The sequence below is a fragment of the Corvus kubaryi genome, unplaced genomic scaffold, assembly GCF_017639235.1.
Source record: "Corvus kubaryi isolate FWS band 111438036 unplaced genomic scaffold, C.kubaryi_AGA036_p1.0 37260, whole genome shotgun sequence".
Taxonomy (NCBI): Eukaryota; Metazoa; Chordata; class Aves; order Passeriformes; family Corvidae; genus Corvus; species Corvus kubaryi.
In genome coordinates, this window is record NW_024581077.1 from 2605093 (window position 1) to 2617877 (window position 12785).

The 12785-nt window shown below is 42.4% G+C and overlaps 1 protein-coding gene and 1 long non-coding RNA gene across 3 annotated transcripts in view; one reads left to right on the forward strand and one right to left on the reverse strand.

Moving 5' to 3' along the window:
- LOC121662663 overlaps positions 1-12456 on the reverse strand; it is a 28288-nt gene extending 15832 nt beyond the window's left edge. The window contains exon 1 of the long non-coding RNA XR_006015367.1: positions 12237-12456. This is a non-coding gene — a long non-coding RNA (uncharacterized LOC121662663). The remainder of the gene's footprint in view (positions 1-12236) is intronic.
- ME3 (malic enzyme 3) overlaps positions 11699-12785 on the forward strand; it is a 119245-nt gene continuing 118158 nt past the window's right edge. Inside the window, exon 1 of one of the 2 annotated variants that reach the window (XM_042024044.1) lies at positions 11699-12037. In XM_042024044.1, coding sequence (XP_041879978.1) covers positions 11843-12037 — 195 coding nt within the window. In that variant the 5' untranslated portion in view covers positions 11699-11842. The remainder of the gene's footprint in view (positions 12038-12785) is intronic. The other variant, XM_042024041.1, reaches the window with a different exon arrangement.

Consider the following 12785-nt stretch of genomic DNA (forward strand, 5'->3'; position numbering starts at 1 on the left):
AAAAAAAAAGATAAAAGACTTTTAGAGTTGCTTCTTGTGCTGTAAGAATAAGATTTTCACATATAATTTGGCTGTATTGTATTGTGAACTTACAAGTTCTCATGGAGAAGATCAGCTCCAAAAACTGGGGTGAGACATCCTTAAGCAAGTCCTAAATGCTGCAGCGAGTGCTGAAATCAGCGGGAGACACTTGGGCATTGTAGATCCCACTGCAATTTTAGCAGAACATCATACGGAGACGTGCATCCAATCTGCCTAATGGAAGCAATCGAGTGGTACCCTGAATTGTATCCAGATAAGAAGTAAGCTTTTAAAAGTCAGAACCTCAGAACCCCCATGGTCTGTATGGTCAATGGAAAGAGGGAAATGCCATTGGAAATTTTCAGTGCCTTTGGAAATGGGCACCCAGCCTGTAATGACAAGAACTGTTACAGTCAGTTTTGGAAATTTAGAGTGTAAATTAGTTGCCTAAATTACCTAGACTTAACCCCATCCAGACTCTCAATGATCATGAGACCAAGGGCCAATTCTGCCCCAGATAAGTGTGATTTACAGTTCCTCTTCCCATCTGCATTATCAGTTGCAGGCTCTGCTGCAGTGCACGTCGTGTGCTGTTAATAGTTGATGCTTGACACCCATAAGACAACTGCAGATCAACAGCAGGTGACTTCCTTGTTTCATCAACAAAGTCTTACAATCATTCATGAGGATTATACATACAAGATATTTTTTACACTCTATTATTTATTATTATCTTATATCCTAAACCTGCATCTAGCCATGGAGAAAAAATTTAATGAATGTTTAAAATTTCTTCTCAGTATGAAAATAAAAAAGGCTGGTTTTAAGTAGAACATCAAAACAGTGATGGGTTCAAGTGATAATCAGAATTAATGTACAAATATCTGGGTTTCTGATACTCTGTCATATCACCATGCAAAAAGTCACCAGGGTGTCTCACCCTGAATGCCTCAGTTTCTCTTGGGAAAAAAAAGCCTGTATTTCTCATGCTATTGTGAATCTTAATTGACTAACATTTTCAAAGCACTTTGTGCTGTTCAGATGAAAGACTTTTCTAAATGCAAAGTATTATTACATGGTAAGTTCATGACTGGAGCAAATTTTTAAAACAAACCATATGAAAAGCAGAATTAAGAGTGGAAATGCTGATCCAGCCATTAATTGCTTCACATCAGAGAGTGGGCAGAGGGTCTCCTTTTATGTTGTTTATTTCAAACAAACAACTCCGGGAATCTCCTGTGGAAATGAAATGCAAAAACCAAAGCTGTTTCATGGGTATTTTTGGTTTATCTCCACATGAATCTTAAATTCATCATGTGGAGAGAATGTGGAACACTTTTTTTTCCCCCCGTATACGCTGACTTTCCCACAATGAATAATATCCATTTTCTTGCACAGTTTGTCTTCTTGCTCACCCTCGGGTAACAAAATAACCCAGAATGCAGGAACACCCTGTCCCTGAACCCTGTTGAATACTGACTAAATAAATAAATAAATAAATAAAAGGAAAAGAGGGATGATTTGGAGGGTTCCCAGGGATGACTCGGAGGGTTCCCAGGCAAACCTGCTCTATTTAACATCACATACACAGTGACCACCGACACATGAACCCCGGAGCTCCTAATTCCTGAGCCATTGCTCAGCAGTGAGTAATAAACCCTTGCTCAGTGACTCACACAGGCTCTGAAATACAGCCAAGTGTCAATAAGCATCCAGGTTTTAGAGAATGTGAGTGGGAAGGGGGAGATCTCTTGTATCTGCCTGTGCTGGAACGGGGGAGAAGCCTGGCAGGCTGCAAGGGTATGTCTGCACTTTAGTTATGGCTGTTGGTACACAGACTCTCATACCAGAGGCTCCAGCACATTTAGTACTCCAAAGGAATTTTGCTTCTGTATTTCGTCTTCTCTTCCACCCTCCTTCCTGCACACACGTAGAGCTTCTTTTTCAGATTTAATCCTTCAGTTATCAAGATGTCACTGTTACATATACAGCACCTAATCAGGAGTTAGCTGATGGTAGACACCCTTCTCTTGCCGCAGGAAAAGCTTAGCTTTTCCCAGAGAATACTGATGTGAATACACAGTAAGGGAGGCAGCCAGCTTCAGGGAGAGGAAAATAATTGTTGCTGCAATTCAGTTTATAAACTGTAGTGAACAAGGCACATAAACTGGGCTCATCACTGGTGGTCTCTAAGGGTCAATCCTAATTTGTTTTGCCTGTTTAAATATTAGACAGCAGCTTGAAGATACACCTCCATTCTTTAGGATGAGAGGAGTCAGGCACTTCCCAGCCGGTGATTCACAGCCCCTTAGATGCTTATCTTAGGATGGGAGAAAGTGGCCTCTGGTGATATCTTTCTCTGTTTGCTCAAGATTAGACTCTGCTCACCTGTCTTAGACTATCTCTCCTGTTTTCAGCAGTTAAGCAACATCTAATGTCTTAGGAGCATTTTATGCAATTTTGGGCTTCAAAGGTCCTTCATTCATGTTGTTGTGTCATAAAATTTTTTATTACACTACATTGGCAATTTGACACTTGTGCAAGTGATAGTTTGTCTTGTGATAAAAAGATGGTATCAATTTCCTCTTTATTATTCTGGTGGTTCAGTTTTGAGGATCTGTCCCACTAACCCTCAGCTGCTCACTGCACTGAACTCTTACATAGTCTGCCGTAGTGACAAAAGAGAGGGTTCTTAGGAGTTGTCCATGTTGACATTCACAGCTCCATTTCAGTGAAATATCCACTACTGCATACTGTCCACCCACATACTGCTGCTAGGTGCATGATACGTCCTGTGGAAATGCTTGGATTTTAGCAGGTCTTCAGATTTTAGAGATTATCTATAATTTGTGTGTGCACTTTGAACTTGGAATGTCTCTACCTTTCTCCCCTCCTGTTCTTTCATTGCTGTCTGTAGTGACATTGGGAAACAGACGTAGAGTTTTACATTGATCTTGATAGGAATTTTGGACATGAAGTTATTTTGCTATCAAATTGCCTTTTGTGATTCCTGGTAAGTGTCTCCTCACTTATAAATGGCTCATTGCAGTCTTTGCTGCTTGAAGATTTCTCTGTGTCAGTGATGGATTGTCTCCACTCAGCCCTAGAGAATGAGCTTATTCATCAGTGTTGCACATGCCAATAGGGTTAGTGGAGTTAGTCTGAGCTCCCTAGGGATGGGCCTGTGGCTTGCTATATCCTTACCTCTTAATTTAGAAGTAACACAAATTAGTTCTTCATTTAGGATTCATTATGGCATAAATTATGCTCGCCATTACAATGATCTATGTTTTCCCCTTGTATTATATGGCAATTCATAAAGCATTGACTTTCACGTGTGGCATTTTCCATGCATTAAAAAGCTTTTTGAAGCCTCCTAGACTTCTGCATGGATCCAGTAGCCTGTACAGATGTGCTGGCAGAATTTGCACATTACAGCTACAAGTAGAGACTCTTACTTTGCCTACTAATTCGTTCATCCCCTTTGCAATGTCAAAATTCTCCACTGTGACCTAAAGAATGTCTATTTGCAAAAGAAAACCCAACCCAAATGCATTTCTGCCTGGTTCAATGTTATAATTGCTGTCTTCTCCCTCCACTTCAAAAAAAAAAAAACCAAAAAACAAAAACAAAACAAATCCAAAACAACACGCCTCTCTGACACATAGGGCTGGCAACTTGTGCTGCAGAAGTTTACAACATTAGCAGAGCCAGCTGCTGTCCCCCTCCTTTGCCAGAAATTGATTTCTCAGAGCAGTCAGCAGAAGCACATGTCTGCCCAGCTCCCAGCAGCTTCAGTGCAAAGCTGGGCTTCAGCTGGATCTTGGAGGGCCACTATTTTTAATGATGGGCAGCAGCTTTAATTAGAAAATGAATACACTGATTAAAATTCCTTTCTACAGCTGTCTCATGCATGCAGGTTCCATGAAATAAAGTGTATTACCCAAACTGTCATATCTTCTCAGCAGAGTATCTGAGAGATTTTTCTCAGTGAACCATCTAGATTAGTTGACTTTCAGCAGTGCAAGTTTTTCTGTACTTTAATTAAATGGCCTTTTAAATTGTTCATTTCCTACTTTCTGGGTTTTTTTGTCTCTGCAACTACAAGGACGTGGGAGAAATGCTGTTTGTTTGGAATGAAGAGATAAGTTCAGGGATAAAAGGCCGCTAAGCTTCTGCTAATGTTGAAATAAGAGAAATGTCAAAAAAAGCTATGTTGATTTATATCAGTGAAAAATATAGGCCCATTGACTTCAAAAATGTTAACCCTGATTTATTTTAAGATGCATAAGAGACTCAAAGTCTCCTAAAAATCAGACCCGAAGGCTTTTTTGGAAGATTGTTTTGGAGGTTAGAGAATTAATTGAAGACTTGATGAACAGACACAAATTTTGAAAACCTTTGTATTGCCAAGAAAAAGCACTTAATGAGAAAACCAGCAAACATTTCTGCTTTTCTTATGTAAATAACATGGGTTTATGTCATGTGATTTAGAAGCCTGTCACTTTTTAAAAAAATATTATTTTATAATTGCATAGGACTCTGCAAAACTGACTTTACACACATTTTTTTTAAATGGCAGCAAGACTGAGAGCTCTGCTCTAGGTAGGAGAGCATGCCAGCAGCTGAGTACATCTGTACCTGCTCTGCAGCTGACCTTTCAAGCTTATTCTCACTTTCAGCTGTTTACTTTGCTTATCAGTCCTGTATTTCATCAATAGAGCTCTGAAGAGCTCTGTCATGCGTAACTGGATGCACAGCAAAGGTCAGTGAGAGGCTGCTGCCTTCTGTGAACTGGTTATCGCTCAGAAATTTTGTGCTGGTGTCTTCCTTCTCCCAAAGAGTTTAAAGGAGGCACGCTTTCGGGTACAGCACTAATGAGATGATTTCACCAGCAGGCCATGGTTGCAGTTTCACTTGATAGCACCTGATTGTTAATGGCAGAGCTAATACAATTATACAGAGGCCAGTCAAGTTAAAGCAGATTTCTAAGAGGATCTTGTACCACACCAGCCCCAGTTTCTCTAAGAGCCTGAGAAATCTTCAACAGATGAATTCTTCCAGTCTTTATGCTTACTACAGTTCTTATTGAAGATTTGCCCGCTGAAGAAGATATCCTTTGGGATAGGGATGAGTATAAAAAACATTATATAAATATAGCGCTTGGAGAGGGCTCCACCTAACATTAGTAAGCCTTGTCTTCTAGGAATGAGGTTAAAAAAATGAAGGGATGACAACTGTCTGGTTGTAGAAGATGTGTGAAGAAATGCTTTGTATGTAGGCATGCTGGTTTCGTCACAATATTTTTTTTTATGATATCCAGGTTTACCTGGCTATGAAGTAATTTTCAGTATATTCACTTATGCACACCCTGCTATTATTTCCTCATTTTGCAATGTTCAAAAATAGCTATTTTTAAACCTAGCCTTTTCACACATACAATTAAAACATTTTAAAATCCCATTGTCAAAGACGCCAATTAATACACTTATGATGTAAAACTATCCTCTCTGATAAAGAACTTCTCACACTGTTTTGTCCTTTCATTATACAGACTCGTACTGCCCTAGAAGACTTAGGAATGTCAGAACATGACCTGAAATGAATTATAAAATGATAGAACAGTTTGAATAGGAAGGAATCTTTAAAAGCCATCTAGTAGCAACACCCCTGCAGTGATCAGGGACATCTTCAACTAGATCAGGCTGCTCAGAGCCACGTCCAAACAGACCTTGAATGTTTACAGGGATGGGGCATCCACCACTTCTCTCAGCAATCTGTTCCTGTGTTTTACCAGCCTCATCATAAAAAAATATTTCCTTTGTATTAGTATAAAACTACTGAATTGATCAAATACTAATTGCAACTCTGCACAATTTTAAAAGATTGTTCAGAAACGTTATGCTCACTTTTTTTGGTAGCAAACTGTTATTTAAAGCTTTTCTGACCAAACTGTGGTATGAAGATAAGTATTTTATTACTTTAAAGCCAGAGAGGACTGTTAAAAATTTGGTGGCCATGAATTGTTAAACTTGCTGCATATCAGCTTTACATGTTCATGTTCCCATACCATGACAAATGTCAGCTATTCAGAAACACCTTAACTGTCTGTGTGTTTGCCTCAGTCAGGCTGAAGGTAACACAGATCACTGTAGTGCCCTTTCACTTGTAGCTAACCCACCCTGAAGTGCCTTCACAGCAGCAGTGAGTGAGGATGCACATAGGCAGACCCACTGACACAGTAATTTTACCTCTCAGTAACTTGTATAACAGCTCCTGTTCATGTGTCTGAGTCTTTGATCACCTCCTTGACTCCTTTTATATCACAAGATATTATTGGGACACTTTTTTTGTGGCTACAATATTGCTGCTAGCAAGAATTTCTCTTGCTTCTTTCCAGTCCCGTGAGATATTTTTCTCTCTCTCACGGAAGATATCAGCAGAGTTCTATAAACTATGAACACCTGCGACCTTGCAAAGCCTTGTTTATAGTACAGTAGAAAAATATTTTGACAATGGATGTTTTAGGATTTTAGCCAATCACCCCATGGGGTGCGCTGATCCTTTGACCAGTTAGACCACGAAGAAAAAAGTCTATAAAAGAGTTTGTAAAATAATTAAATAAATCAATCTTGCTGCACAATTCCTGCCTGCTGGATCTCTCCTCTCCTCCCTACCACTGCGGGATAGTGTAATTTTTTTTTTTTTTGGGTAAGCTGCAAAGTCTCACTCGGCATCATTTTAGTGAATCCATTCTGTTAATTCAATCTTTCAATTGCTCAAAGTTTTCTAGCAAAAATAATGGTGCAGGTCAGACTTGTGCCACATTACCAGTTGGAAGATCAGTTGTGCTCCTTCAAACAACAAACTGACTCAAACTGACTTAAAGAAAAGGATTATTCACCCCTTTTTTTGACTTCAGAACCTTCTGTTTAGATATGTACGATATTATTCAAAATAGTATTATGCTAGATGAAAAAATGTACTCTTGCACTGTATATGGAACTATTTTTAAATTTAAAATATGTCTAAAATTTATAGCTGGACTATAGCAGTATTTAAGTCCTATTGAAGCCAGCTGTAAAATCTATGCTACCGTCTATGGGAGGAAGCTTGAAGCCCATGCCTATGAAAAAATTATTTTTAAAATAAATCAACATTAAATGCTTGTATATCACTATTGAGATGTTTAATGAGTGCATTATTGTTGCTGTTCTGTCCATTTCTCTTCAAGACTTTGGACACTGAGGATCATGCTTGTGCACTACAGAGCTACTGCAGTGCTTAGGACATATGTAGTAAGATGGGAGTAAAACAACAACAACAAGACAGCATTTGAATTAGAGAGGAAGGGAGAATTTATTGACTGAAGTGTGTTTATCTCATTTTAAGAGGTGTAAGTATAAACCATCATCGTTATCCCTTAAAATTAGCTAAAGCCAGGAAAGAGGTCCAGAAGTCTGATTAAGGCCTTAATTGCATAACTGCAGATGTTTTTTGTCTGGATGGCAGTGTAGAACAGTCTCTCACGGCTGAAGAATAACAACATGAGAGCATACGACAAGGAAGTAAATTGTGACAAAGGCAGCCTAGTGATAGAAGACAGAGTAAGCAAGGGAATGACAGCCAGGATGTATGGATGCTGTTCCCAGCTCCATCACTGTCTGTGACCATGAACAAGAATCCTCTGCATGTCCCTCCGTCTGTAATGTGTATGAAAAAATATGGAGTTAGCATAGTGGCATTAACTCTACTTATTTTTAACAAAAAACCCCTTTGAACTTCACTACATGGGACAGGCTGCAGGAATAAGGATTTTTAAGACCAGAGAGGATTGATCTCTCATTGCAGGGATCTGCTATTTTATGGAAGCATGCAATCGTCTGTGGCATTCTATCTGTAACCTTGGGTCTTGTGTTTGTTAGAGGTGAACAGAAGGGTTCTGGGGCTGCTGCATCCTAAACAGACTTTTGTGAATCCTTGTGGATTAAACATCAAGTATATAATTGCTTGCACTTGGGGAAGGTCGGCACAATGATCCCTGGGGTGTCTTCAAATCCCAGCAGGACCAGGGCAGTGACTGTCCCCCTGTACTGGGCACTGGTGAGGCCACACCTCGAATCCTGTGTTCACTTTTGGGCCCCTCACTACCAGAAGGACATTGAGGGGCTGGAGCGTGTCCAGAGAAGGGCAACGGAGCTGGGGAAGGGGCTGGAGCACAGGTCTGATGAGGAGCAGCTGAGGGAGCTGGGAGTGTTTAGCCTGAAGGAAAGGAGGCTCAGGGGGGACCTTCTCACTCTCTACACCTCCCTGAAAGGAGGGTGTAGTGATGTAGGGGTCAGTCTCTTCTACCAAGTAACAAGTGACACGACCAGAGGAAACGGCCTCAAGTTGCACCAGGGGAGGTTCAGATTAGAAACTACGAAAAGTTTCTCTACTGAAAGGTGATCAAGCACTGGAACAGGCTGCCCAGGGAAGTGGTTCACTCACCATCCCTGTAGGTATTTGAAAGTCATATAGATGTAGTATGTAGGGACATGGTTTAGTGGTGGACTTGGCAGTGTTAGGATAAAACTGGACTCAATGATTTTAGGTCTTTTCGAATCTACATGACTCCGTGATTCTATCTGTGATCCAGTTGGCTCTAGAAAAACCTATAGTTTTTCTAGCCACTATTTTTGTACAGAGTGGTCCCAACTCAAACTCACAACTCCTGTTGTGTTAGGCTTCTCATGTCACAATGAATTTAAATTAACAGTCTGAATAGTATATAGTCTGTGCAAAATCTAATAAACCAGGGGATACATGGCTGCACAATGCCAGGAATTCTCAAGGTATCTGATTTGAAAATCACTACAATGAAAGTTTATAACTGCAGCTCAATTCATTTCGTGAGAGGAAAGATAATGCCGTAGAAGAATAGACACTATACAATTCTACTTTATATGTCAGAGATTCATTCTCTGGTAAGTTTAAAGAGTATTTCATTGGCATTCTCTTAGATGCCAAACTGTTAAATGCAAGGCCATGGCACAAAGAGGTTTCTTAAATTACTGGAGGTATAAATTGGGTCTTCTAGCAGGCTTTGTAATTTCAATTGCTTTTTGTAGCAACTCTCAAATCCCCAAGTGTATATGGAATCCCACTCCACAAAGCATTGTTTCCTTCCTGCTGCTGAAAGATAGCTTAAATAAAATCCTAAGACCTCAATGATGAATATAAGTGTTCATTTCATTGCTTTTATGGCTTCTTCTGTAATGTTCTTTCTAGTTTTTTAATCAAGGATTCGACTATCTCTTTTATCCAATTTGCATTCAAGAGAGGTTTGCACATTGGACAAAGTACATTCATGTGCATCTGACAGCAAGCACTCTGCAGCTTGGAGATAATGAATCTAAATCAGATTCAAGCTTTATTTTGCAGTGCCAGGTAAATTTTAGAGGCCCAGCATTTGTAATTTATTTCTCACAGAGATGAAAAAGTCGGTTTGATGGCTACTGTCAGCCAATAGGAGGTAAAAGATGAGATGGCCCCTGCAAGGCACTATTCAGTGGCTGCGCAAAAGTAGGGAGACAATTTGTGGCTGCAGAGAAAAATTTATTTTTACACTTCAAAATATATAATACATCCCTGCTCTGAGAAGCACATCAGGTAGAATTTTAAAATTAAGGAAATGAAGTATGTGAAAGAGTCCACACAGTAACAATAGCATATATACGTGAACATATCTTCCTGCGGCAGTGTGTGCATGAGCTAAAAATGCTTCAAATCCTGTGCACTTGTTAAAAATAACTCTGTCCTATAACCTCAGCAGTCAATAATGGGAGATCATATTTGCAGCCATTTCTGCAGCCCATCTAGAAATGAGACACTACAGATAAAGCACTCCCTTTACTCCTCATCTTGCACTTTTTGCCAATCGATTGCAGAAGGGCTGTGTAGGAATCCCCACCTTTGCCATTTGACCTGCTGTGTAGCCCGAGGCAAATGATTTCTCCACTCCCCTGCCTGCATTCCTGGGCTGCATCAGAAGCAGTGTGACCAGCAGTCAGGGGAGGTGATTCTCCCCCTTTACTCCACTCTCATGAGACCCCACCCAGAGCGCTGCATCCAGTTCTAGGCCCCCAACATAAGAAGGATGTGGACCTGTTGGAGCAAGTCCAGAGGAGGCCATGAAGACCTCAGAGTACCAACATGGTGGCTGGTGCTCCAACTGGCTGGTGGGATGAGGAAAGCTTTGACAAGCTGGCATGATATTGACGTGGCTTTTATGCAAACTGTTCCTCAGGAAATCAAAATCTCAAGATTTTTCCAGTTTATAGCTACACAAAAAAAAAGAGAAAGAATAGTGGTATACTTCTTCTTGTGTCTTCTATGCACTAACAATCACCCTGATCATAATCTGGCCTCAGTGATGAACATATTCCTTTTCTCTACTGTCTGGGTCTCCCCAGGAGTGTGTCTCCATTTATAACCAATTTTTCAGGGAAAGACCCAAAGACCAGACAAACTACCTCACTTACAGGAGTTTTTCCCCCCTCTCGTTTTAGTAGTTATTAAGTTGTCACAGTCCTCAAGTATGAGGTTTGAATATAGTAATTGCTTACAGCAGAAGTGTAAATATCCTGAGCACACCGAAAACAATGCATGAAGCCATGTACTCTTTAGGGAGAAATCAGAAGGTTGTGGAATTGAACTGCAACAGTGTATCCTATTCTATTGAGTGCTTAGAGGCAAGGCAAGGAAAAACAATCATTTCCATCTAGTCATCATCTTTTGCTCTGCAATCTATTTTTTTCTGCATGGATTGTATCATTTATCTACAAATATATTAAAGCATATTAAAAAATACACCTGCAGACAGCAACACTAATGAAAGGAGAAGCTGGAGAGCATCCCTCTAGCAAAACAGACCTGACCTTCATGATGGGGGTGCAGGTACAGGAGCAGTGATCTTTTGAAGATGAAATTGAACGTGAACCTTCTGCTCTTTTGTGGCAGTGATCAGGGCACTGTTTTTTTTATAGAAGTGGTAGTGGTGATAGTAGTGGTGATGTTTTCACCATTTTAAAGGATAAAAGAGCTCATTTATTGAGAAGAAAAAAAAAAAAGATGCGGGGACCTGCCTTCTTCAGTAAATACATAATTACAATATAAAGAAATATAGTTTATATATATTATATAACTACATACATTAGTATGTACATTATATGTATAATATACATTGTATATAAATTTCACATAGAGAATTCATGGATTATATGTGGCTTGAAATGCCTAACAAACTACAGCTATCCATACTCCTGGACTGAAAAGTTCTTCGAAGATGCTCCTTAAGCACTAACTCCTCCGAGCAGCTCTGCTCCCCTGCCCTGCCCCGTGTCCCGCTGGGGTCCCGTGTCCTTGTCCAGGGTCCCCAGGCGCTGCAGCGCCCACCCGCCGCGGGGCCGGGGCTCTTCTCCCCCGAAGAGAGCCCTTTATCGCGGCTCATGGCGACAGTGCGGATACAGGGGGGGCGAGGACCGCGATGCCGCGGCCGGGCAGCCCCGCTCCCGCCGCACGGCCGCCGGGTCCCGGGGCGGGCGGGCCGCTGTCCCCGGCGGGGGCGGGCCCGGGCCGGTTCCCCCTCCCCTGCGCCGCCGGCTGATCCTTAACAGGTAACGGAGGGGCGGCCGCGGCGGGGTTGCGGCGGGATCTGCTTCCTGGGTTTCCTTTCGCTTCGGCGGGTGCACCGCGCCGGGCTCACCTGGGCAGGGCACGCCTGGGCCGGGCCGGGCCCGCCCAGCCCCGCCGGGCTCCCTCTCGCAGGACCAGCGGGACGATGGTGCCGGTGTGCGGCGGGGTCTGCGTCCGCCGCCTGCTGCGGATGGTGGGGGCCGGCCGGGGGCCGCTCCTGCTCGCCGTCACCCGGGTCCGCAGCTGCCAGGCAGGGAGCAGCACCCCGGCCGGCCCCGGCCGCGCCCTGGCCGTCAAGAAGCGAGGCTACGACATCACCAGGAACCCTCACCTCAACAAGGTGGGTACCTTTGGCGGGGGTGTTCCAGGGTCTTGCGCGGCCCTGGCCACGGGGAGGGCAGCGGGCGTGGGGAAGGGCCTGGATCGCAGGTGTCCCGGTTTGCGGGCGCCGTGGCAGTGTCACCCGTGACCGTCCCCAGGGAGCGGCTCCGCTCCCAAAGGGCTGAAATGCCGGGGAGGGGGCGCGGCCGTAGGTTTACCTGAACAGAGCACGGGATGTGTGATGGGTGTTCAGCTGCTGGCGCGGTTCCGCAGCCTCCTGTGGAGTCGGGCACCTGCCTCCCCTCTGACCGCTGTCCTGCTGCCGCAGTGACACTGAGAGAGTCTGGGCAGGGCAGAAGTGCCTTTGCCTGGGAACTGAAGCTGTTTGCTTGAAAGCACAAAAAACTGGTATGGAGAAAACACGGCTTCTCCTCAAAATCCAATGCCAAAACCTGGGTTATTTTTATATATAAATAACGTGGGTTATATATATATATATATATATATATGTATTGTTTGGCACATGTTGCAGTGAAACGGACCATTTACACCTTCATGTTAAAACAAGCATGTGTGGTTGCTCTTAAGTCTTCCTTTCAGAGCATATGCATAGCAGTGCGTGCTCCACTACCAAGGCAGCTTCTCGCTGGACTGAAGATGTGTTTGTTCTCAATACTGTGGAAACATTAACAACACGGTTATAATAATAAAAATAAAAATTAATGATTTTGCTGAAAACTTCCTCCAAAGTCTACAAAGCATGTAAA